General features: G+C 34.7%; 1 protein-coding gene across 20 annotated transcripts in view; it reads left to right on the forward strand.

The window, feature by feature from the left end:
• Positions 1–27,978, forward strand: part of DPH6 (diphthamine biosynthesis 6) — a 177,759-nt gene that overhangs the window by 114,790 nt on the left and 34,991 nt on the right. For 17 of the 20 annotated variants that reach the window (XR_014947187.1, XR_014947186.1, XM_085550401.1 and 14 more), the window contains one exon: positions 8,334–8,576. The exons of the other annotated variants lie outside the window; for them this stretch is intronic. Coding sequence is in view for 15 of the 17 variants with exons in the window: in XM_085550401.1 (XP_085406527.1) it covers positions 8,334–8,576 (243 nt within the window). In the remaining 2 variants the exon portion in view is untranslated. The remainder of the gene's footprint in view (positions 1–8,333; positions 8,577–27,978) is intronic. 20 annotated transcript variants of the gene reach the window in all.

A 27,978-nucleotide genomic window follows, 5' to 3' on the forward strand; every position in this document is an offset into this window, starting at 1 on the left:
TAATAGTGTCAATACAATTAACCCTTTTCAAACCATTTCTAGATTTTCTGAAACTATTTCTTTCCTTTCTCACAGTTACCACAGACCATTTCCTTAAATATCCTATAAAATTTGTGAAAGGCATATTTTCAGTAAGAATTTTAAGCCAAGCAGTGGCTGGGAAAGCAATCTTTTCTGTAAGAATGGAATGTCATCAGGTTAGCATGTTTCATACAGTGTGCATTTTGAGGGAATTATTATAGTGGGATGAACAGTTTTTATCTTTCAGTGCAGAGTATTTTCTCTGCCCAGTTATCCATTGGGTAGAAAAGGGAAAAAAATAACTTATTCTTCATAGTATTTTATGAGTACAATCTTTATTGGATGTATTCCAGAAAAGTGTTGCAGCCTTGAGCAGTAACACCCTTATAAGAATAAGGGTGGTTAGGGTGGATGAAGTTTCCACAAGGTGAGTGGAAATATGAATAAACATAATGAAACTTCAACCCAGAAATTTCTGTTATAACTTATTAGACTGCTTTATCACTGCAATTGTAGTTTACATGATGCTTTAGTTTAATATAAGTGGACATTTCCAGTAACAACAGGATATAATGAGGTCCCTAAGTGTATTGTACAGGAATGTTTGAGGAAAAAAAGTAGAGACTAGGCTTGTAGTATAAACACAAGTAAGTATGTAAGGATATTGAATCACTTTCTCTGTTTTCTTTATCTTTCTTTAGATATTGTGTTTGGATAAAAGTACCTTATTGTCCCGCTTTTATATACGCTACCTATTCCTCTAGAGGCATTCCCCTCAAAGTAGAGTTAGAAATCAAAGAGAGAATATTCCAGTTATGTTGTTGGGTTTGTTGTTGTTGTTGTTTCATATACAGAACTGAGAAAGAAAGCTGATGTTACAAACCTATCCTCATCAGAGTAAATTTAGCGTTCTAGTCATAAGAAGCAAAATCACAAGTGAACTGACTTGGAACATCAAATGGATGTTTATCTAACCTTGTGCAAGGTTTAGATATTTACTATTTGAAAAAATAGATATATTTTTTAAATTTTTTATATCCTTACCATAGCTGATTAAAATGTTTCTCATACTTTGAGTTCAGCTGTGCTATCCTATAAGCTGAAAATCAGTGTTATTGATTAACTGCTAGGAATTAAAAAAAAAAAGCACTTAAAAACCCTGAGCAATCATCTGAAACTTTGATATCACTCAATATTTTACAACATTCCTTTTGAAATCATAGCTTTTCCAAAAGAATATAGTGTCACTTTCTGACTTTTGATGAAATTTTAGTCCATTAGCCAAGGATCAGTGTCGCTTGTTCTGGAACAAATATTTACTAAATCTGTTAAGTCTAACCTGTTGCATGAGAACAGAGACAGAAACAATCTTCCTTTATATTATGATTAATTTGTTATTAGGAAGAATTATGATACAATGCTCAGCACTGCTGCAATCAAGTTTTCTTCCGTGATACGATTATCTGTGATTCAAAATATTTTTGCAATATGTTCTGGTATATGTTTTCATTTCTCCTAAGTCTAATATTGTTATTTTCTGCCTGTTTCAAATCTGTGTCCATTTTTATTATTTCTATTGGTGTATATTCTAACAGTACCCTGCATGAGTTTCATTACCATGCCGTTAATCCTTTCTTCCATTGATTTAATGAAGATGTTAAATAAAATCAGGCTTGATACCAATCCCTACGGATCCCCAGTTCAGCACACTTGCATTTTCATTACTCTCTCCTTACGGCCTATCAGCTATTTAACAGCATTTTTAATTAGCAGAGTTAAAAATAATTTGTGAAGATGCTGTATCAGATATTTTAAGAATCCAAACGAACTACAACTATTAAATTCCCTAATCTATGCATATGTAATTATAATTCAAAAATGCAATCAGCAATACTGGACATAATGTGCATTTTCTAAAAATTCTGTATCCATTCTCAATATTGCATGTCCACGTTGTCATTTTTATCACTTTACACTTTTAGACACTAGTCTTTTCTGTATTGTTTTTATGGACCTTGAGTATATATTTTTCTTGATTAACTGATTTTATAAAGTCTCTCCATCCTCATCCCAGCCCAAATAGTCTTCAGTAGAGTAATCTAAGTTCTTATTTTCTCATTTGTTTGGCTTGACATCTTCATCCATAGTGATATGAATAAGAAATTAGTAAATGATAATCAGTTTGGAAGTTTTACTCTATCTTTTAGGTAAGGTATGTTCATAAATCTGAGTGTTCTGCAGTTTTTCACAGTTGCCAGATTTTGCTAATGTGCTTGTGTGAGAACTTGCGATTTTTTTTCAAAAGCTTGAGAGGAAATGGTAGGCTTTGTAAAAGGTGACAGATTAATAGTCAAGAAGACTAGCATTCCACTGTCCCAATAAGGAAATGCATTAACTTGCTCATTTTCCAATATGAAGACTGCTTGTTTTCTATTTTGGAAAAAAAACATCTTTTTGGTCATGAAGAACAGTTTATCCTATAAGGCAATTAAGACTTTGAACTGTCCAATTGTAGTTCTCCATGAAGGAACAATATATAACCTGAGTGCTGGTACAGGACAGTGGCCAAAATATACATAAATAGATAGCATACATAAAATACATTTCACTTCCCTTTTCTTCATTTCATCCCTATGTTTTGGACATTCCAAATGGACCAAAATGAATGTTCAGGAGCAGACTTAAGCCTTGCTGTCATGCTTCCATGAATATATTAGATGGCAAAGCTTTTTTCATCCACCTTATTTGAGACCCTTCCTAATGTTCATGGCATTTACTGACTTAAAAAGCTAAATTTCTTTCTGTTCTCTGTTTTATACTCCCCTGGAATGTGAATGACAGCTTTTGAGATGTTTTCATGTGAACATTTCAGTTTGAATCCTCACAGAATCTTTTTCTTCTAAAAATCAAAAATATGTGGGTTTTATTCCCATCAGTTGAATAAATTGATTCAACATGGATCAAGATTTGATATTGCCACAAAAACACATACAAACAGTACAGTTTCCTGTGATGATCTAGAACACATTTTTTAAAAAATGATTTTGAAGTTGAAACTTTGGTCTTTGATCTTTCTTACGCTTTCTGACTTGATTGTCTCCCTCATGCCTGTGTATTTAGCATTTTGCTGAACTTCAAGGGGCTACACACACCTTCAGGAGTATCTGCTATGACGATTTGCTGTAAATCCAGTGCAGTTTAAAGGCTTAATTTGAATTATTTAATTATTTGGATTTTAAAGGATAACAGGTGCTTATGGCTGGGAAGCACAGAGTCGGAATGAGAGATATTTGGAAGAATTTAAAAAATTGTTTTCATATTGATGGCAATGGATGTTGTGGCTTTTTCAGATGGATTGTTGATTTAGTAGTCCTTTTAAACTATTTATTTTTTGCATACTACAGGACATGGTGCTTATCTTTGCTGTAGTTTCTAATTGAGAAATGCATGGATTTTTTTAGATGTTCATCTAGACAATTTGCTCAGTGTCAGGTCTGACTGTGGGTCAGTGTATGTTAGATTTGCTAAATTACAGTTAAAAAAACACAATTGTATAGACAAATGTAATATTTTGGTCAGTTCTTGGTACAAAAATACTCAGTGGATGTTTTTTTGTGGCCTAGAAACTCACAAATATAAGTTGAAAGAGAAAAAATTGTATCACAATTTGATTATATAAATTGTGAAGGACAATACTAGAATATGAGTGTTCTGTAGTCATGCAGATTAGGTAATCAAATAGATTTTGAAACACACAAAGCTCCAACTTAGGTTGAGAATCAGCTAGCTGATGTTACAGCATTTAACAGCATATAACTGAGTTATAAATCTCTGACAGCTGCATAAATGTTAAAGATATTTCAGTATGAAAGCAGTAACAGATACCATTGATTGGTTACACTCCTTTGAACCTAAGACAAGCAGTAACTTTATTAAAGGAAAGTTCTCCAAATTTGAGGGCAATACACAAGCTTCTTAGTTAAGTCTTAAGTGGATTCATATGCGAGTCAATTTCTGTTTAGTTAAGGGTAATAAAACAATTTTTTAATTTTTCATTTGGGAGTATATCCTTCATCTTTTAGCTGCTGATATTGCACTGAATAAAGCTAAACTCTGTATGATCAACATATTTACTGAATTTTTAGCCTACACACTTGTAAATTAAATAGTTTAAGAAAAAACACATGCACCATATTGAAGACTGTGATGTATTGGAAGCATGTTAGTCAGATGTAATTTGTGTTCATAGTATGAACTTAGAGCCTTTCAGTTACCATTGTCTAAATGGTACCTTTAAAACTTTATTCACATTGGGTAGTTGAATAAAAGATTTCACATTGCAAAAAGCAATTTTACCATCATTAGCTAAAATAAAAGGGCCCTAGGAAGAAAGGATTATCATATATTAAATAAAAAGTTCACCACCTTATAGCTCTAATCCTGTTAGAAAAGATGATTTCTAGCTAACTTAATCAGCCAGAGGTCTTTATTGCCTGGAGTATTAATTGATTTAGGTCTTCATTAAGGTCAGAGGTACACATGGCTGACCAGAGGCAGCCTATTAGCACATTGTCAGTTATGCTTATTTACATTGACTGAGCATAATGGTAGGTTATTTCACTGTTAGGTCAGAGGGTCACTGAATCTTTTGAGTACCCTGGCCTGTTAAAGGGCAGCAGTCACTCAGACACCATACTGCCTTCAGAATAAAGGTTTGGTTAATTGCATATTGACTTCATCCTTTCAAAGAAAAGTGTACTGGTTTATATCGTGCAAATATTACCAGTGACATAGAAACCTATAGGTGAATGATTGAAATGTCTCTATTAAGAAATCTCTGCACTTTTTTTTTATTATTATTATTTATGCCAGTCAATCACTAGCTCATTTTAATAATACCAGTAGGAAAAGTATTACAAAGTTTCTGTAGTTGCTGTTGGCCTTTATCAACAAAAACAAACAAAATGAGCCAACTCAGTGCAGATCTAGAGGTATCCTGTTAGTTTTTCCTTTGCAAGTAGCCAGAATTATAGAATTCTCTGGTTAATTAACATTTTAGGTTAGTCCTTGTGTCCAATCAAGACTATTTTTCTCCTTGTGTCTTTTCCTGAATCATGTATTGTGGAGGGGCTGTCTTGATAACACAGATGTTTTGTGTCTCACAATATTGTTAAAAATTTTTCTATGTGCTAGAACAACTTGAAGCAGCACCAAGCATCATTCCAACTTCTTTATTTTGCTTCTAAAATTTGAATTTCTAAGTTCATAAGAACTGAATGTAGGAAGGACAGCTCAAAAAATGGAATAGTTATTTGCTGCCATAGTGACTTTCCTCCATATTAGCTGTGATCTAGCTTTCTATTCTACTTTCTGCAGCATAAGTACAAAATGAAAAGCAGCAATGCTTAAATAAGTGCTTAGCATTCCTGTGTGTATAAATTTCTTGCTTTGAATTTGTGATTCTGTTGAGTTCATTTGAGTGCTTTCAGTTGTGCTAACTGAAACAATGAGCTGCCAAATTATTGTGCTAGTTTGTAGAGACTAAACTTTCATTTAACTTGCAGTGGTAAAATGAAAATGAAAGGTTAAAAAATCAGAATTGCATGAGCCTCTGTATATAAACTCCTGGGTCTTCTGAAGCTATTCTGGAAATGAATTGGTATAAGTGAGCATATCAGCAGTACAAGTTATTTTTATTACTATTTTTTCCTAATATTTAATGATTTTTTAGCACTGGAAGTATGTGTATGGGATATGGCAAAAATTAAATCATCAGTGTATGACTACACTTCCATTATGTTGTAGTTTTGTTTCTCTGCTGAATTTACTGAATATGGAAGTCCTCTAGAGTTGATACACTGTGAATCTATAGTCTGAAAAAATCTTATCTTTGAAGATGCTCCAAGAGGATAAACTGTTGCAGCATTCTAGCAGCATTTTGCTGAACACTTTCACAACACAAGGACTGGCACCATACATTGTGACATCTCCTGTTGTTCAGCACTGTGAAAAAGATATTATAAAGTCTTCCCTGTTTAAAATACTTTTACTCTGCTAACAATTTTCTGTATAATGCTTCAAACATTCTGGACAACCTCTAGAAATCTGCTAAAACAGTGTTTTTACTGGTTTGCTGCTTTGCCCCTGCTGATTGTTTATTTGTATTTTCTTTTCATGACCAAGTCACTGGGAATGAGGAGAACATCCCTCCCCCTCTCCTTACTCTCAGTCATGTCCCCCTGAAGTACAGTTGCTCAAAACCTGTGGCCTCTTTTGACCCTTTTTCCCTATTTCCCCTTTGAATCCACCCTTGCATAGCATAGTAGCACATTGAGAACTCTGTTTCTCTATTAATTACAGCTTAAGATACAAACAAGTATGTTGGGAACAGAGGGATTTTTTTTTAATTATTTTTTTAAATGAACTCTGCAAAATTCTCATTGAACCTGAGCCAAAAGCAGTGCCAATTTTGCTCAAATCCTTCAGAGATATTTTTTGACCCTGCTTATGATCAATGGAGCTAATTGTATCAGAACTATCCAGGATACTTTAAGAAAGTGCTATCTTAGTCTGTATTTCAAAACACTGACAGATATTTTATCATTAATTAGTATTCATATTATGTCTCAAACAATCTGTTCAAGAAAGGGGAAGTGAACTGGGTGAACAGCTCTTCTGTCTACCTAATAATTAAAATGGGTAATGCATGGAAAAGCAGGAGCCCAACAGAAAGAGGAAGAAATATTGCCAGTGTGATTTTTTTTCTGTAAACTATTAACTACCTGTATCAGAGTTTTTGACTAACACGTGGATTTCACTTAGCAGAGGTGGAAATAAGTGGCTTAATTTAAAAACAAACCTGTGCCTCTCTGAATCCTGAATGTCTTCCTGAATTTTTTTCTCATCTTGTCAGTGTGCCACTTGATAGCTGGCTGGACTCCCTTGTTCAATGGCACATATTTTAAAATAGCACTAGGAAAAAAAAAAAAAAGAAAGAAAGAAAGAAAGAAAGAAAAGGATAAAAAAAAAAGACCATTTGTTCCTATGAAGTAAAACATTACTTGCATATTTTTTTTCAAAATTCAGGATTATATATAGCATTATCAAAACAATATTTCAGATATTTTAAACAATTTAAATTGTTGATGGATGTCAGTTGATATGTTTCTTCTGTGCCTCCTCCCCCTCTTCAGCTGCTAATCATAGAACTTGTATGCCAAATTGTATAAGATACTCTTCCAATAGTTACATGTGTGAGTCTTTTGTGAGGCACAGACAGTTATGAGGACAGATTTGGAGTTGCATATGGGTCTGTCACATGGTTTGATTGCCATGTCTTTTAGGACACAGATTTCTTTTTTAATTATTCTTAATTGTAAAGAATTTTTACAGTTTTTACAGTAAATTTTGGAAAATTTTTCCTGAAGAATCCTCACTCAGTCCATTTTTCCTCTTTGAGCAAATTGCTTCCTGTGCAGTCTTCAAAGTGGCTTACGCCTACCTTATTTCCCACTTCTGTCCTTAGTTTTCTTCTGATTTGGAACAATATTCATTACTTCTCTGATCAGGACATATATAGACCTTGAAGAGAAGTATAGAATAAGAGGATGAAAAGTTCTTATATTTACATTAAGATTTTATAATAAATCTCTGAGATGTCTGAGTCATAAGAATAAAAATTTCCTTTGCTGCCTGCTTTCAAGAAAGCGGGTGTTCAGTGTTGGAGAGAAAATTTAGGAAAGTCAGCTCAAGATAACTCCATTGCAGTAGGGTTTAATATATGTTTGTGGCATATCTGACCACCCATTTAATTCAGTTTTCAAAAGATATATCCATCCCTGTTTAAATAGCACTCTTTTGCATCTTATTTTCAATCTTCAATTTTCTTTTACCTTCAAGAGGATTGTGATGATTTTTGTAATACTCTGAAAGATGGTGTGCATTCTCACTCTGAAAATCAACAGTGAAACAAATGGAACATTGAAAAGAAATGAAAGCTTACCTGAAAACAAGCAAGAATCATATCTGGGCATCAGCACAAGCTGTAACAATCAGTTACATCAGATATTATTTTGAGATGGTGCATGCACCCATATAATAACTGTTAGTTTAAAGTTTATTATGGTACTGTGTTCATATGAAGTATATAAAGCCCTATCAAAAATGACCCTTAGAATGATGTTTGCTACATTTTTAGTGAGTGATAAACAATGGCAAAGAACAGTAGTGCTGAAATTACTTGGAAAATTGAAAATTGTTCCCTTTGTTTCCTATGTACTCCTGTAATTTTATTTATTTATTTATTCTTTTAGGTTGGAGATATTCTCTACTGTGCTGGACAGATTGGCCTAGTACCGTGTACTATGCAGCTTGTTAGCGGTGGTGTGTGGTCTGAGGCCACGGTTGCTCTCAGCCATGTAGAGAAAGTCCTCCAGGCTATGAGCCAGAAGACAATGCTATGCCATGTGATCACAGCGATCTGCTATGTAACGGACAGCAAACACATTCCTGTTGCTCATTCTATCTGGAGGAAGAAAGTAAGAGGTTGTAAAAAGGTAGCTATGATATCCACGTTCCTCGTTTTGAGTTGTCTTTTCCCCCCTTATGTCTTGTAGTAATATCAAAATTTTCTCAGTGTATTTCAGAGGGGTTCAAGTAAAACTAATATAATAGGGTTTGATTGAGCTGTTATGTCTGACTCATGAGTGGTTGTGCACAATTGAGAAAGAAAATTGCTTAATAGAAAGTTATATTCATCACTAACTTTGTCTTAATTCCCCAAGCAATATGGAAAAAAAAACTCTTAAAAAGCAGTCAGTTCCTCTAGCAAAATGTGAACAATACCTTATTTGAATTACCTCTGCCCATATATTTTTGTAGAGTAGGAACAGGGCATTTTACTTTAACTTTTTATTAGTTACTCTGTTGAGATTTTTTCCCCCCCATTCTTTCTTACAAGCAATATTGTCATGACAACTGAGTTTAGTTTTTCACTGCTTATTATTTCTTATTCAGCTGAACTTCTATGACAGAATGAGGTATGCTAGTTTATTGGTTGACTTTAGATTATCTCTAACCGTACAACAATTTCCCCAGTGATTTATAATGATATCATAATGATTTCTGTTATCCACTTACCATTTTCCTTAAATAACCACAGAACACTCTGCAAGCATTAAAAGGATGATGCCCACAAATCTTGTAAACAAAATGTAGCTATGTACTCTATAAATGAGTAAACAAGACTAGTTACTACATAATTGCTATGCAACTTGATATAACTTAATTGTTATTGTTTCTTGGGAGGTATGTGGCTTGGAAGCATAGCATATGTTAATAGTTAATATTGCCCTGGAAGAAGAGGCAGTGCTTCACAAGTGTTTTCTTTCTTTTTTAATTCATGCTCAGTCTGTCTGCAATATGCACTTGTCTTTCTGAAGGAAGAGGTAGACTTGCTTGGAAGCTGACACAGTTGACATAGATTTTGTAATAAGATATCCTCCTCCAAGACTAAGTGTATTGAATTTGAAAGATTCCCAGTCTTCTCCATAGCACTCTTACAGGTCTGCTAGGACCTGATTTTTCATTTCTGTTTTCACTGTAAAATGTACTGTTTGTTTTACACCTTGCAATTTCTACTCTAGGGCATGCTGTCAGGTGTTTTTTATGTTCTACTTTTTTTGGTGAATGCCTTGAATTTTACAGTATATTTGAAATGAGTCAGTTATTAAGGTCCTTGTAAAATTCTCAGAAGTAGCTAAGTTGCAGAGTGTAGAAATAACTTTACTTTTATGACTGCTGATGAAAAATGGTAATAACTTTTTATGATTTGGTTTGGAATCACTTAAGGAACTCAGAAAGATACATTCTTCTAAGTAAGACCATCACACAGAATATTAGTCTTTTGAAATTCAGTAATGTCTTAGGTTTTTTCTGTAAAGGACATTATTCCAAAGCTTGTGTCTTACTGAAAACCTTGGCCTTTGTTTTTGCTAGTCATGTTTATACCAGGTTCTCAGACTTGCCATAGAGATATTAGCATAGTTCTTAAGATGATGTTGAGTCTGCCAAGTTTACAGGTTTTACAGATCAATGCTTGCTTTAAATGGAAACAGCAAGTGTGACATCAGTGCATTTTCAATAATATCAGTATACTATCTTTAGCTGTCATTAGCTGGCCCAAAACTGGACACAGTATTCTAGATGCTGCTTCACCAGCACTGAGTACAGAAGGGCATTCACCTCTCTGCTCCTGCTGGCAACAGTTTCTGATGCAAGCCAGGATGCCATTGGCCTTCTTGGCCACCTGGGCACACTGTTGGCTCATGTTCAGCCAAGCATCAATCAATACCCCTAGGTCCAGTCTTCCAGCCACTCCGCACTAAGCCCATAGCATCACCCAGGGTTGTTGTAGCCAAAGTGCAGGATGCAGCATTTGGTCTTGTTGAACTTCATTCCATTGGCTTCACATACTTCCTTATTTATAATATATACAGACACAGACTTGAGGGGAGATAGGTAATGTTTTGCTGATCTTTGAAAATTTTCCTTTTCCCATATAGAATCTTCTAAATACATTGTAATTATTGTACATGGCAGCCAGTCTTTATATAGTGTTTCAGGTCTTACACTTAATGAGATAACTAGGCAGGTTCTTCTTAGGTACTTGAGAAACTCATTATGAGATTGCTTGCTTTTGAGTTATTAACAGTATCTGACTCATGTCACTTTCTGATTGCTCAAGTCATAGCTTAAAAATTGCATTGGTGCCTATGTACACTCCTATGAAGAGTTAGCCACCTAGAAGGCTTTGGGAATGCTTAAGATAAAACATCTTAGAAGTGTATAAAGTGTACAAAAACATTAGGAGGTGAACTAATATGTACATAAAATTGGAAAAATTCAAAATATCAGTGGAAACAAGATGGACTAGTAGCTGGATATTCCAGTTTCCCTGTCATTTTATTAAAAGGAGATTCAGAATGGTTGCATTTTTCCTCAGGCTATGAATACTTCTATGATTAGTAATGGCTTATGTAAACAGCAAAGCATAGAAAAAGATGTTTCAAACACTTCTATCACAAAGAACCAGAGGGATCTGTCCTTTCCAGAAAATATAATTGACCATGCAATTGTTAATTTAATTTAAATAGATATTCATCAATGAGCTTTTGTTTTGCAGGAGTACTAGCTGGCATGTTATTAAGAGAAACGATCTTTTCAACTGATTCTGCTCTGAGAACAGGGAAAAATGGCAGAGCTTACTGTTAAATTTATTTTATATGTAAATTAAATTACACTTCTCCTTGCCTCCATAGAATCAATAAAAATAGGAAATGTACTTTTCATACCTCTTAGTGTTTTATTTGAAGGAGCTTGTAACATACTGTCTTTCTGGAAGCCAGAAAACAGCAGCTTTACTCTGAAGGCATCTATGTTTAAAAATATCAGTAGCACATTCCTTATTTATCTTAGTTTTTGTTTGTGAAATCATCTATTTTATGCCAGTAGTACTACAGAGAGTTTTAGGAGATACAGTGACATAGAGCCATAGAAATGAAATAATAGTCTGTTTTCTGCAAGTAAATTAAGCCATCCAAACATAACAGTATTTTATTATTCTTGAACTTTATTCAAAGCAGTGGTCAAAGTGTGAATCAATAACAACCTACAGATTGCTTAATAGGAACAGATGATGTCTCAATTGAAAATGCTCTTCTGTCATCCATGGAAAAAAGATTCTGTTAGTGAAAACAAAGCAGTGAATATCATAACTCACTATTCAGGGGCAGAGAAAAAGAAGTCTGATTGGGATGAGAGGTGGAAGGTTGTAATAAGAATCCACTGTGGAGAAAGAAAACATGAGTGGCAATGGAAGAATAAAAAAGCAGCCCCAGTAAGGACTTGCACCAAAGAAATATTAAATGACTGGGCTGGCAAAAAATCTTTGGATCAACATTTTAAGCAGACACAAGAGAAGTTTCACTTGTTAAAACTAGCAGGGAATTGTAGAAACTGAAACTAGATTAAGGGAGTCTAGGTAAGAATTTAAGTTCTGTGGATGGTTTTGTGGCTTAACCTGGCAGATGGCTAAGCACCACACAGTCCATCTCTCATTCCTCCCCCTTCCCAGTGGGATAGAGGAGGGACAGAATCAAGAGAAAAAACCCATGAAGTAGAACTCATGGGCTGAGATAAAACTACCTACTAAAACAGAGAAAAGGAGAAGGATAGTAGTTATGACTATATATAAATATACTTGTGATGCACAAGTAATTGCTCACCATCCCCACAACCAATGCTCAGTCAGCCCCTGAGCAGTAGAAAAGATCGAGATGAACTTCCATCCTTTTCAAAACTGCTTCAGTCACATGGTATAGGATATCCCTTTGGCCACTTTATGTCAGCTGTCCTAATTATGTCCCAGCTCCTCAGGCCCTTCACTGAGAATAGCCTTGGCCCTACACAATGCTGCTTAGCAGCAACTATTAGCATTGGTGTATTATCAATATTATATTTCTCCTAGAACAAAAAAATAGCATCATACCAGACATTCTGAAGAAAACAATTCCATCCCGTCTGAAATTCAGATTGACAGGAAAGTTTGCATTGTTATTAAATAGTATTTGTTGTAGAAATTAAAGCTAAGGGAAGCAGTAGTTAAAATCAAAAGATAAAACAGCTCCATAAAAACAGAAAAAAGACAATTATACAAACAAATAATCAATGCCAAAACCTAGGAAAAATAATTGGAATTAACAAATACAAGTCTCAGTTATCAGCAGCCTACAACATTCCATTTTAAGCTACTCTCCTTCCACAGTCTCCTTAGGAGTCCTAATAAAAAGTAAGCTCTCACCAGCATACTTTGGGACATTTTTACACTTTTTTGATACTTTCATGAGGATTTGTTAATAAACATAGTCAGAAATTGTAGCAGTTGTGTGGTAGTGTGGAGGAACAGTTTCTGCCTAATCCAGTAGTTAGCATTTTAAGTAGCCCCCCTCTTGGGAAAAAAAAAAAAAAAAAAAAAAGATAAGAAAGAAAAAACAAGCTTTTAGCATTGCTAAAACTTTCTGGAAGAAGAGCTGACAGACTCCCAATTAAGTCTCATCTTCTGTTTTTCTTTATTTCACATCTTTTAATGACAGTGTCATGTAATATGATAATTTTAAAAGCAGTTTTGCTAACTCATTCAGCAGAGTAATCAATAGAAAAAATAAGCCAGATGGGTTGTAGTCCATTTGTATTGGGTGGGACAGATGGCATTATTGATAGATGGAAATATTCCAAATAATTATTGTATAATGATATAACAGTGAGTGTGCCTGCTAAATTTTATTAATTTACTTTGTGTACACACTGGATTCAATAGAGGTTGAGTTGTGCTGTTTGGATAGAGCTCTCACTAGATTTAGTTCAAATCTGAGTCCAGCCTCTACCTACTTTTTCCACTCCCCATGAGCTTTCTGTGCAGAATCATTCCTGTAGTACACTGTTGGTGCATTTGAAGTGGTGCATTGCACATCTGTCTGTCCGGCAGACTCCACTAGATTAGCTCAGATGGATAACACTACATTTTTTATACCTCACAATATCTACTTTTGTCATTCTTAACTGTATGAGGAAGAAACATGCTGTAATGTATTAAGATTTCAGGCATTTGAGCTTGTTTAACTGCTGCATTTGATTATTCTTTCATCTTGCTAAAGCCTGGCAAGAATGAGTACAGCTAGGCCAGTAACATTTTTCAGTTTTGTTAATTGGTGTAATAGGTGTTTTTTTTGGCTGTTCCTGATCAAATGTACATTCCATGACAAAGTATTAGTAATTTAGTATTGTCTCTGAGATAAGAGCACATGATCTTAGTCACAGAAAAACTCAGAGGCCATTTGCTGCTTTTGAAATACAGTTCTTGATAATCATCAGTGAATGTCAAAAATGAGTTCAGTTCTCATTATGATTTGATGAGATCTGGGACATATTTGCCAGACCTATCTGAAGCTATCTGACTTCTATAAAAAGAAAAATGCATGAGGAAATACTTTAACATATTCAGCACATAATGTTTAGTTACCACCTCAGTGTTTTAGATTGTCTGTATTTGTAAGTGAACTGAAATGGTGAAGGCAGCTTTAAAAAGTTTTGATGAAATAGTGAGAACAATTTATTTTTTTTTTAAGAATTGAGGAAAGAATTACACAGGAATGTCATATTTCATGTAACTGCAGGATTTATTAATAGCTCAAAGACCATAAAATGTACCTTTTACTTCAGAAATTCATTTTATACATTCTTTTTCTTTTTTCAGATGATGATATTGTAAATTAATTCCATTTTCCATTCTAAATTATTTTATTACTCTGCTCCCACTGTATTTTCTGTCATCTTTTTTTTTTTTTTTTCATCCTCTTTCTCCAGTAAATTCCCAAACAAAGATAAGACAAACTTTAAAAGTACTCCTGTGTACCTTTCTCCTTTTTTTTAGTAAGCATTCAGTATAAGTGGTTGTGGTTCCATGGTTGTTTCAAAACCAATGAAGAGTGCTACAGCTTACTTTCTTTCTGTGAGGAACCTGCCAGTCAGGTTGATGACAATATGTGTCTTGGTAGCTCTCAGTGCAGAAGTGATGGAAGAAAGATTTGCGGTATTTTATCTGACATATGTTATGAATGGGTTCCTTGCTTATTTCAGCACTGGGCATCTTGATGCCAACTTTAAATATCTAAATTTAAATCCTTTTTGCCAGATATATGAAGTGTTCTGATGTAAAAAGATGTAAATTAACCTGAACTAGAACTTTGTAAAAATAGAGCAGTCATCTAGGAGCCTCTGGATTCCCTGCACCGTGTCTCCCTTGACACTCCTGTAAAAACCATTCTTACTACCCTGTGTCTTTCTGCTTTACCTACAGAAGACTGCAGAGTCTCAAGTTAGTTAAAAACTAGTTAACTCCAGATCCAAAAGCTGACTAGCTGTTTCTGGAGTAATTACATCTTCAGTGCAGTCATTTAGAACAGCATTGTGGGTCTGTGAAAGAGCACTGTGTTGCATTGTACAGGTATGCACATAACATTTGGAGTACACAGAACATTAGTTTAAGTAAAATTAATGCATTCCCTATCTTAAGTAGAACATAAGTAGATTGTGTTAAAATCATGGAATTCAGTTTGTTAGCACTCCAATAGATTTGACAGAGGTTTAAGATTCTCTTTACCTATGAATAAAGTTACCATATAACTAAAAAGGAATAGCAAAAACAAACAAAAAAACCCAAACAGATTTCAGTGAGCAGGTATGTACTTTTTCACCATCCTGAGCAGATTTTTAAGTCTGCAATATTCAGGTACATGTTTTTGTATATTTTATCTTACATATGAGTTAGTGTTTATGTTGAATGCAAGTGTTAGATTTGCAAATAGTTCTATAAATTCTGTGCCCTATAGACAATAGTATAGACAGTACTAGTTTAAATGGTCTCCTTCTGTTACTTACATCTTGAACGGAATAGAAAATTCCCTGCTAGATTTGGACTGTAAGTAAATCTTTCTTGGATGAATTAAGGTAATTGATAATTTTAGCATAAGAAAACAGTGTATTTGGAAAGGATTACCGATCAAAAATCCAGTAGAAGAAAATATGTTTCTGTTTTCCTTCTTTTGTCTCATCAAGTTTATAACATTTATTTTTCTACTATGCTATTCTGAGTGTTCTACAGTTTGATATATTAAAATGGCCTTCTTTTATGGCCCATGTTAAGAACACACAGTGCATTCAAACAGCGCACAGGTACTGGGTCTTTCATCTCATGCCTAGTGTATTTCATTTCCCCTGTGTTAGGATTAAACAAAGCTTTTGTATTCATTTGAAGCAACTGTAATGAGAATACTTAACACAGGTCAAATGCAGATATTGGAACTCTGGAGGTCCTTGAAAATATTCTGCCTTTTGACACTGGGCCACAGTGGGAGGTGAAAGTATTACCCTTCCCTTTTATATAACGAAAAAAGAAAAAAGAAAAAGAAAAAAAAAAAAAAAGATTATTTGTAATATTAGTGGAATGCTGATGAATTCTAAAAAAGGAACATAGCCGACACAAAGAACAATGCAGCAGCGCACATTTTCACTAAAGCTTTCACTAGAAATTGAACAAGCATATATACAAGCATATGACTGCCTAATGTTCTAAACAGCATACATGAAATTAACCTGTTGCACAACATAAACATAAAATATGAACAATGCAAGATAAGAAAAGGGAGGTTTTATTGTTTTGTTGTGTCGATGTTTTAGTAGGCAGATAGAGGTACAGTCAAATCCTCAGCTGGTAAAAGTCACAGTACACAGTAACTGATTTCCTTGAAGTGATTTACACTAGCTTATTTGCCATTTATAGGTAATATATACATGCGTATAAACTTTGTTTTTCAGTTAGACACAGTGAAGAAACACATGTCAAGTTATTGAGGGTGGTAAAGAGCCTAGTTCATCCAGGTTGACTGATTTTCCCCTGCAGCAGTCCCTTTATGAGGGTTTTTTTTTGAGTGATTCTACATCTCCTTTGCTGAAAATATTAATTCTACTTTGAGCCTGTCACTTTTGTGCTAAGTAAGAGGGCATATACACATCTAGTATTATGCTCAGACTGGAGCCTCTGGTCCAAAGTCTTACATGTGATGGCTATGAAAGCCATTAACAGGATTACAGCCTCCAGGCTGGTACCTGTTGTCAGTGCCTCTGTAGAGTGGGTAGGATGCAATTCTGGTTGAAAACTGATCAAGGCCGTACTTTCACTCAGGAAACTTCCCTGTTTAACTGTATTCCTAATTGCAGGTAGGGCATTTTAAATCTCCTTAACAAAGGAGGAAACCTCAGGAGATTCATCAGGGTCTTTTTCTGTCCTTGTCTGGGTGAGGTAATCTTGTTGATTAGGACCAAAAGAAGAGCAAGTTCACCATCCCAACTTTCAGTGACATTTTTACTAACAACTGTTCTGCACTGAATCTTGACCATCTTCCAGTGGAAATACTTCTTTACTATTATATAGTATGAGGTATGCTCCGAAAGTAATGCCTCCTATTTTATCATGTTGGCTGGCAACTCCAGAGGTGGATTTTGGTGGTATGACAATACAGTTTGAACCTTCCCACCAATATTCCATTCAATTTTGTTGCTGTGTGACTACTTATAAATGTCAAAATAAAACAATAAATATTTATCCTTTTCTGTACTTCACTTCCAAACAAGTATATCAGACAGCCTAAAAGTAAACTAGCATTATTCTGATGATTCTATAACAAAGTTAAGCAATGCTAATTGGTCCATATTCAGTAACATGCATGCCAGCTCAGCATTCAACTTTTTGTCTGCATTTACGCATCTTCTCGGATGAAAAATAAAACCATTACCAGCTGATATGATACATGTGTACAGCCTCATTGATCCTTTAGTTGTAACACAATGATCAGAGCTGGTCACACTTGAAGTCTAACATTTTTTAGACAGTAATCAGTGGTAATATTATGTAGGTCTTTATTCATCTCCTTTATAACCAACTCTGAAAACATGTTGACCACCTCCTGTTTTTGACAATGTAGTTACTTCTGCACACTTCTCAACAAAGAGGAGATCAATAAAGTTGTTTATTTACTAGTTTCTTCATTTAATTTTATTTAGTTAGTTATTTTATTTGTGTAGGTTATATTTATTTTAGTTTTTTATTTAATGTTTATTTTTGTTATTTTTAATAAATGTGAAGAAGAAGTCTAAAAGAAAAACATGTACACATTAACTGATGAAAATACTATTTTTCTATAATTTCTAGTTAATTTGGTAACTTTGGTAAAGTTTTGTCATAATTTGTCAAATGTATATTTGCATGGAATTCTAGATATGTGTTCCATAGTGCATGGTATCTCATGCATGTTCTGTGCAGAGAATTACATGGGGGAGATGTATGCATATACATATACTTTTTCATTTTAATTTCTCTTTCACATATTTTCATTGTGCCATCCTTCCCATTTTCATATATATGCATATAGGTAAATATATTAAAAAGTACAAACCTTATCCATGAACATGAATTCTTAATTTTTCAACTTTTAATTAGCATATATATTAAAATCTGTTGAACAAAAACCATTTATTAAAAAATTTGCATGGTGCTGTAAACCTACATGTAAGAGTTGATATCCCATTAAATATCTCAGTAGTAAGTATCCTCACCATCAGGTGAACTGTACTTTCTTATATGAGTCATTCCAGTAACTGCTGAGAAGTTAGAAGCCGAGCTTGAGATATGTATAATTTTTAGGTGCCTGAAATTAGTTATCCTGAAATTCTTGTCACAAGTGGATATGCTATGTCTGGCTGTCATCTAATTAATTTCCATAGTCAGTGGGCGTGGGCACAGCCAGGACAGCTCACCCAGATCCATATATCATAATACTTATCAAGGTGGCTGTCCCAATGAGCTAAAGCATGACAATTCATAGGAATTTAGTAATTTCACCACAATTTCCAAATTATTTTTCTTCTGGCTCTAATAGCATCACAGTTCTGTTCAAAGCATACTGTAAAATTTAATTACGAGTTTTAACCAGTTGCTAAAAATGCTACATGTCCACAGGAGAACATATGACTGTAGTTAGAATATGTGAAGTAAAAGATGAAACTTCATTTGAAAATTAGCTCAACAGATCGAGTTCAAAGTCCAGAAGAAAAGCAGTCTTTCAAAGAAAACATCTTTTCAATCAAGATCTGAAATTTAAATTCTGAATAATAAAAACAGCTATCCTTAATGCCCAGAAAGCAGATTTTGATCATTAACTTTTTCCCATTCTTCGTCCCAATTGAATACACATTCTCAAGTAATTTTCAAGTGGAATCTCTTTCCTAAGTGCTTATTTTTGACACTAGACATGAAGAATAAAACCCTCAGAGTGACAGTCTGTGATCATGTTTCATGTGGCAGACTTCATTTGCTTTCAGTTTATATTGCTATCAATTTACGACTTTGTTCCTAAGTAGTTATCTTTTTTTTCCACATTGTAACTGATATATTGAATGATGTATGTTTGAGATGTATTTCAAGGAATCTTAACTCCAGTCGTTAACTGGTTATCTTTTGGCTCGGGAATCTTTAGTTTGTTGAGAAGAAGTTAATATTTTTAAAGCAAATAGAACAGCTTTTTAATGTGCAATTATTTTCTTACCAATTTTACATTTTCCTACCCTTTTGAGTATCCAGCATGCAGTGCTGAAATTTGCATTTAGCTCTGCAGGAATTTCTTTAAATATTATTATTACCAAGGAGTAAAGCAAAAATCAAAGTGAATTTCTAGTACAATAGTGAGATACAGAAAGGTGCAATTGCAGTAACAGCAGCCTGCATTATTGTATAGAACTAACTCACAGCTTGACAGAAAGTCCCTGCTGGGGAAGAAATGTAGGGGAACTGGAAGGATTTTGCTGCAGCAGCGTCCTACTGCTAAGAAGCTTTAACCTGTTTCACTTTTATTATTCTTACTGTTTAGATATTTTGCTTCCAAAATTATATCTGTAAGTATGAGAACACATAAAAGGCAGCACAACAGGTAAGGCTGTTTAAAAATTTAAAACTATCAGCAAGGAATATTAAAGGCCATAATGAGTAAGATGATTGCCTTCTCATTGTGGGTATTTAGAGTTCAGGCACAGCAGCCTGGTAGAGTGTAAATAGTGAGTAAAACAAATTTCTTAGCTTTAGAAGCTTTTACAGCCAGAAGGCACCTTCAGATCATTTAGCCTGACCTGTATATCACAGGCCATTACATTTCACCTAAGTATTCTGATTTTGAGTGTACTTAAAATACAGCTTCCTGAAAGGAGGTTACAGCAAAAAGGAAGGTTTTGGTCTGTTTTCTCGGGTAACAAGTAATAGGACACAAGGAAATGGCCTCATGTTGTGCCAGGAGTGGTTTAAATTGGATATTAGGAAGATTTTCTTAATCAAGAGGGTGATTAGGAATTGGAATGGTCTGCCTAGGGAAGGGTTACAGTATCCATTCTTGGATGTATTTTAAGGGATGTGTGTACATGGCTGTAAGAGACATGGAATGGGGCAGACCATCTTCAGCTCAAGACTAAGCCTGGATGGTGGTGCAGTGGCTAGAAGCCAGCTCTCTTCACTGCTGTCTATAGCTCTATCTCTCTGCCAATACTCTGCGCTGACTTAAATGCTACCACATAGGACCCGCCATCTTCTGAGCTGGTGGCCACATTTATACTCCAATGACAGACCTGTAATCCTTTTCTGGTGTTTTTCCGACTTGTTATAGACTTGCTATTTGTCTCTGCCTTAAAATTTCTGACAAGACTGGAGTAGAGCTCAATGTGGTGCCTGTCACTAGGGCTAGTTACTGTACTGACTGTGATCTCGGGTGCCTTTTGCTCCAGACTGCAGTTTGAATTGAGCCACTTTCTTGGTTAAAACCAACTTCATGTATGTCCTAGTGCATTTCAGCATGAGATATTCTTGCCCAGGCTGAGAAAGAAGAGGGTCTGATTCCCATTTGTGTTTTATTTTTTCCTTCAAATTACCTTGAAAAGCTGTAATAATTAATTTTTAAGAAAATTTCCAGTTTGGTAAGCCCAGGTTAGCCTAGTTATTACAGACTTTCTATACTGCCTTTGTTCAGGTTTTTGGTTGTTTATTTCTTCTTGAGGCTTGTTCAAAGCTGACTGTGTCTTAATAGAAATGTGAGACTGATTGCTTTTATTTTGATCATGTCACAGAGTTTGCACTGTGTCTTCTTAGTGTCCTAAATGAAAGGATTCAAAACACAGATCCAATAATAGAAAAGAGAAGCAAACTTAACAAGCAAATGATATCCTTGTATACTAAATATAATCAAAAGAGACCTTTTAAGGTTGTGTCTTTAATTTCAGCTGAGCCTTTTGTCTGTCACACAAAAATGAAGAAAATGTATTCCTTTTCTTGAAGCCTCTGTTGGTGGTTAGGGTAAAAGAATACCAAGTTGCTAAATTATTCTGTTTGAGTGATGTAAACTATAGATTGTATATAGTTATTGATCTGATTTCTTACAAACTCTTTTTTCACAGGCTTCTGCATTTGCTTTTCTTTCTTATATATAAATCTTAGATATGCTTACAGTTGTGCTATTCAGAAACCATTCATCATTAAAGTTTTGATTCTATAGGCTTAAATATAACATCCACATCCCACAAAACCTGTCTTGACTTCTAAAATCAAATTGATCAGATTTATTGTGCAGCGTGCTCCCTGAGAGTGCTTACTTGTATTGTAGTGGTTATGTTATGTTAGTTGTGATAGTTTCTTCCAATATATTTGGTTGACTACCATGCCGGAAGATTTTAGACTTAAAAAATTCTGATAGTTGGAATTATATCATATAGATTTTATGAGTTGTTGATAAAACAGTTAAAAGTAAACTTTCTTTTTTGCCAACAAAATGCCTTTGGCAAAAGCTCAGCAGTAATGATTGGCATATTAATTGCTGACCAGTTCATATCTAATAGTTAAATTTGCATCACTACAGTACAGTTGTTTTCAAGAAAGCATTTTACTTACTTTACTTTATTTACTTTTTACTTAATTTCAAATTAACTTTACTCAATGTTTATTTTTTTCAAATGCCTTCTTATGGGAATATTATAGGAAGAGATCACAGTAATTTGAAGTCTATTAGGATAAGAAACATTGATTAGAAAAACCCTTAGAAATAATATTGCTCCTATATTTCTAAATCCTTATTTGTTTTCCTGTTTCTACTTTCCTTTGTGTTTGTGTGGCATCTGTTTTATTTCAGGAAAGAATAATGAGTGTCAGACTTTTTATTTTTGTAAGCTTTGCAAAAAGTCTGAATTTTTTAATTCAGGGCTGTTAGACCAGGAATGTCTGTGGCCTATTTATTAGATTAACTAGGATGTTGAAAAGGATTGTTTCTATCCTACTTTCAGCAACTGACATTTTTATTCTTATTCAGTTTTCCTAGTGGAATCTTTACTTTTTAAAGTCATAAACCTATTGTTGTGAGAGACTCTCTAGCAAGCCTAAACTGGATCTCAGGAGTTTGATGCACTCTGTTTTATGCAGGCAGTGTAAAAGACATTTTAAATGTATTATTTACAGGCACATTAATCATGCCACTATAATGGTGTAATAATGCATACCATAGAAGGTTTTCATAAACTCAGCTTCTAAAAGTAACATCACAGTATCTTTCTTATTGTTCTCTGAGTCAGTTCTTTGTAGAGATAGCAATTATACATTCATCTGTCTTATAACTTGGTTCCATATTCAGCTGTGAAGTAGGTAGTCTGTAGATAGACCTTACACAACAGAGAGAATATTTCTGATTTAGAACAAATGGAAACTAGCCAAAATAAACAAATTTGTGTAATTAATGTTAATAACTGAAGTTTTTACCTGTTTCTATTAAATAAGTGTGAAATGCTCATAAAATTATTCCAATATAGGTTTGTGCCATACTTAGTATTCCTCTTCTGTCCCTAGGAATTTTAATAGTTCTGACTTGATTTTGAAAAAATACACCACTAGACAGAAATGCTCTTTTAAAGTTGGCTCTTTTAAAACCACCCTATGAATAATCTGGTTTAGACTCATTCTAGCCCAGTGTATTTCATTTAACTAAGCTTATAGCACTGGAGCACACATGATGAAAATGAAATGACTTGTTAGTAAGAACTAAGGTATACAAAACACTAGAATGTGGTGGTACTGTAAGCCAGAGCAATAACCTTTGTATCTGAGCAAATCTCAGGAAAGAGTTCTGCACAGAGCAGTTCAGCTAGCCATTTTACTTTAATGTGGAGATATAGGTTGATTACAAATTTAAAAGTGAATTGACACACTCTGTTGTAAACCTTCCGTCTAGTGTTATGAACAGGCTTATATTTCTGCACTAAACTTGTTTATGAGTGTTAGCTAAGTCATGTCTCTACCACCCTATCTTCTCAGCTTTGGTCTATCCATGTATATAATGAAAACAGAGTTCTCATCTCTTCTGGTTAGAATAGCCTACTGAATGTGATGTCATTTATTAACTGTAGTACTGTGTACTTCAGTAGGTGTTCTGTCATGCCTTTAGACCCTTTATATTTCTAGCCAATTGTCCTTATACTTTTGCAGTTTTGAGGTAAGTATCCATAGCATGAGCTCATTAGAGGAGTTAAAACACAGCTGATTGTCTTGGTGGCTCTGGTGGTAGTGGGGCTCAAGAACTTCTGTCAGGTGTCTAAAGCAGACAAGCCTCATACATGGCACTGTGCGTTAGGGTTTGCTTGTCTGTGCTAATGCTGTATCTGTATAAACAAGAATTTAAAATATGTTCAGCTCCTCAAAAGCGGTACTCCAGTTCTCTCTGTGCTTCTGCTTCAGAAAAAAAAAAGGAGACAAAGCTTTTTTTTTTTCTTCTTCCCTCAGAAAGAGGCCAAGAGTAACCAGATTAAACTCTGCATCTTCCACTATGAAAGTGATGGCAGTACCTCTGCTCAACTGACACAAGAAGCGCTTTTCCTTTCAAAGCTGTTACCTGTATTCTGTTGCTTGACTGTATGCTCACCATTAATCTGTTAAATCAATGTGGAGTACTTAGATAAATATTAACAATTACAGAAATGTTGGAAGGGACTAGTTGTGGAAACTCAGCCTGTCTTGTCAAGAAAGCCCAGTTATTTTTCTTCACCAAACACATTACTGCATAATTTCCTATGTGACAATATAAGAATAATAATAGTGGTGAACATTCTGCTTAGTATTCTGACTCCTAACAGTAGTCCTAAGCAGATGTGAACAATAAAAATATGAAAAGCGTATACCCACTCTAATGTTCTTCCAGCTTCAAACCATTTTAGTTCATCTTTAAAATAACTAAATTTATTGTAATTGTTATGTAAATCATTAATATAGGTATAAATTATTAACTATTTTATATAAATTATTTTTAGTAGGATTTTCAGTATGTCTCTTTTATAATCCCTACTGACTCTATCTTCTAAATGTTTGTTCAGGTTCCCTTGTATATCTGTATAATGCTCCTGGAACCGTTGCACTCTGTCAAGGAATCTTAAGTGTCACCCACTACTGTACATTTTGTAACCATGCTCTTGCTAATGTCATTTGATGATCCATGACTCTTTTACAGAAAGACAAGCATGCACAATCAGTTCTTATCTCGATCTACTCTTTTTATGTCATGCATAACTTTGTAAACCCTGGCACAATTCTCCTTGATAAAGCTGGAGAACATTTTCATTCAAAGTTTTCAGAGCTTTTTGATCATTCTTGTGGTATTCCTCTGAATGCATTTTGCATCCAGCATGACCTTTTTCAAATGAAAGATCAAGAGGTGTGTATCTTTATACATGATGTGAATGAACTGTGAATTTCTACAGTGGCATAACACAGCCCACTGTGATCTCTATTCCTTTGTTAACAATTCATCATGTTTTACTTGGTTTTCTGACTGCTGTCACCCGCTGTGATTCTTTATTAATCAGTCCATGAAGACTTTCCATGATGTTACTTAACATAGCATGGGACTTGTTTCAGTGTTTACTGTAATATGGTATCAGTCTAATTTGGCATCATAAAATTGCAGTTTGCATCCATCCAAGGAAGAAGGCATTGTTACACATTAATTTATTTTCAGAGGCTATTTCCTTTATGGAGAAAGGATACTGACTTCCTGCTCCAGTCTTCTTTAAATCAGAGTATGTAAATATATATGCTGTAGAAGTATCCATTTCCATAGTACCTCAGCAGTCTGCCATTGAAGCTTTACATTCTGGTTATTTTTCCTGATGACAGATAAACTATTCCTAGTGTAAATTTACTTTACAGTGTTTGTTTTTGGTTTAAATATTTAAATTTCCTGTGGAAATGTTCATAGCAAGATATGAGGATCTTTTACAGGCGATGCCCTCTTACTTAAATTGTAAATCACTTGAGTACTGTTAATTCTTAGCCAGGAAATAGTTATTTAAGGGCAAATGCCTTTAGATAGCAGCTACACTTACAGCATAATGAAATTTGTAGGGATTTGTAAAGTTCAGGTTGTACATACTTTAAGGAATCACTTTGTCTGGCCTTGTTTTATCACCTCATTAATAAGATTTTCACAGAGGTTCCCAAGAATTATTTGACACTTCGTCTCCAAGAATAATAGGCCAAGCCAGGCTTCTTCCTTCTCAACCTCAATTTGTGGGAGAAGGATTAGGCTGAAACCTGTGCTCGTTTATAGAATGCTTTTCAGCAATATCCTTGTGCAATAACCTTAAATCCATGTTTTTCTTCCTGTTACCACAGGTATCTGTAGAATCAATTGTAAAGAATAACTTATTTTCATTCTTAATACAAACTTATATTGTTCCTGCATCATATGATTAGAATTTCTCAGAAGATGTATAAATATTCATCCCCATGTACAAGGGAGGCTATTATAGCTATATTCAGCTGTTTAATCCAGTTGTAAATTTCTGACAGGTAACTCAAATGCAGCATCCATGTACAACACAAATGTCAGTGATTTCTTGAAAATAAGTCAGGAGAGGTCATTGTTAGAAGTATTTCTGTATGATTCTTTAGCAGCTGATGAAAGATTCTTAGTCCCCACTAGCTCTATCATTTGTGCTTTGCGCAAATTCTGAAGTTAAAGGTTATGAGTGCTAAGGTACTGCACAGGTGCACCATGAACAGTCTTTCACTCAGAATGATTCTCATTTGTTAAATTTGGAAATGTGCTTTCTCCTGGCCTTAATTTTCATGTATTTCTTCATATTCTAAATGGCAGCTGAAGGCAAGCAGAAATAGTGAGTAATTGATTTAACAACCTAAGACAAGTACAGGGAAGTAGAAAAGTTTGTCTTAGTGCTTGATGTGACCTGAGAGAGCTTCTCTAGACTTTTTTTCTAAACTCTACCTCAGCACCTTGGGCCAGCGAAGTGGCCTTTAAGCCTGAATGAGCATGCCTTTTTTTTTTCTTCTTTTCCCTCAGTGCAAAGCTCCAGTGTTTCATCTTTTCAAACTGTTTTACAGCACTCAGAGCAGAATTATATTGACAAGGCTGGAATTCATCTCCTAGAGGAGAATATTGTGCTCTCCTCCTGTTAAGTGCTAATATAACATTTATGTGTTGGTACCTTAATAACAGCCCCAGCTTGCCTAATGAAAGTACTGAAAGCAAACAGTACTCAGTGAGATTTTATTATAACTGGAGTGACTGCAATTTGAGACAAATTATCCCTATTTTTGTTCCCATATCAAAAACAGAAATGCTAAAGCAATTGCTAGATGTTTGGTATAGAATTAGACTCCACTATCGTTAATATAGAAGTAAGTGCATTTTTCATGTAAACAGCTCACAAGGGTCAAGCATCAAAGATATTCTCTGGAAAATGCTTGTCAATAACCTTGTGAGTGCCTGTAACATGTCATTATTTCTTCCTCTTAAAGTTGAGAGCAAGCGGATGAAAATTGAGCTTGTGAATTGAAGGTACTGAGAGTTATATGGCCTTATCAACTTCAGGTAAAATGACAGTTTTGCCTTGTTATTATTTTTCCTTTCAGAGATCAGGCAATGGACAGTATAAACAAAATATACTGCAGGGTAAGCAAATTGGTATATAAAAAACTTATTATCTGTGTACACAAAGATGATGTAAATCCCTAATCTCAAAAACACTAAATATATATATTGTCTCTTAAAAATGTAGGAAAAAATAAGACAAAAAATATCTTCTGAACAGAATATATAACTAAAATTTTTCAAATTAGAATGTATTTGTTCAAAAAGGAGATAAAGATAAGGTACATTAATCTTTTTTTGAGAGCATATATCATAAAATTTAGTTGCTTTCCATAAGTAGACATTGTCATTTAATAGGTGTATATGAATTTAAGGTAACAGCACGCCTAAATGTGCGCCTGGCCTGTGGAGCTGAACTTCTTCAGCCCTTACAGTGCTGTGTATTGGATGAGTGACCAGAGCAGTGTGGATCACGTGCTTTAGCTACATCTGAGCAGTGTCTGAGCAGCATCAGGACTTTCTCTGCTCTTCACACTGCCCGTACAGCAAATAGGCTGAGGTTGCACAAGAAGCTGAGGTAGGCACAGGCAAGACAGCCGGTCTGGATAGTTCAAAGGGATATCCCATGCCACACGACATCTTATGCAATGATAAAAACTAAGAGGAGGTGGGTTTTGGAAAGATACTCCTTGCTTAGAGACTGGCTGGACATAGGTCTGCTTGTGACAGGTGTTGAGGGATTGTCTTTGCATGAGCTGTTTTGTATTTTTTCCTTTCTTCCTCCTCTTTGCTTATCAAACTGCTTTTGTGTCAGTCCTTGAATTTCTTCACTTATGCCATTGGAGTGGGAAGGAGCAAGAAAGCAGCTGTGGAGCTGGCATTCTGAGGCCGCTGTTCTATGTATTCTGGTAAAAAAGGATTGAATACATTGTAAAAATATGGGGACAAGATGATACTTTTATGAACTAATTTTAGATTTTAAAGATAATGCTAGTTAATGTATTTAAGCGCAGTTGACTTGTGTTTACATGACTGCAAATTGACAGTTTCCTCTTCTGGCTCATGGTATACCACTTAAGTGTTTTGAAACAGTATATGCACTTCCAATATTTAAATAACATGTTCCAATGTGATTTATCCTATTTTTTTTACAAGGAAGTTAGAAGAAAGCTCCTCCTGCTTCATTAATACCATTAGAGGAAAAGGAGGTCAGACTCTCAGAGTTGGCTTAGCAAGTGAGCTAATTAGATGTGTTGACTGATGTAAAAACAACTTAGGGTGCTTTCAAAGTGATTCTGCTATTGAGAAGATGCTCTTGCGTTTAAGAGGGTTCATTTAGAATCATAGAATCATTGAATGGTTTGAGTTGGAAGGGACCCTTAAG

This window comes from Coturnix japonica, chromosome 5, assembly GCF_054131305.1.
Source record: "Coturnix japonica strain WE chromosome 5, WE-NBRP24, whole genome shotgun sequence".
NCBI lineage: Eukaryota > Metazoa > Chordata > Aves > Galliformes > Phasianidae > Coturnix > Coturnix japonica.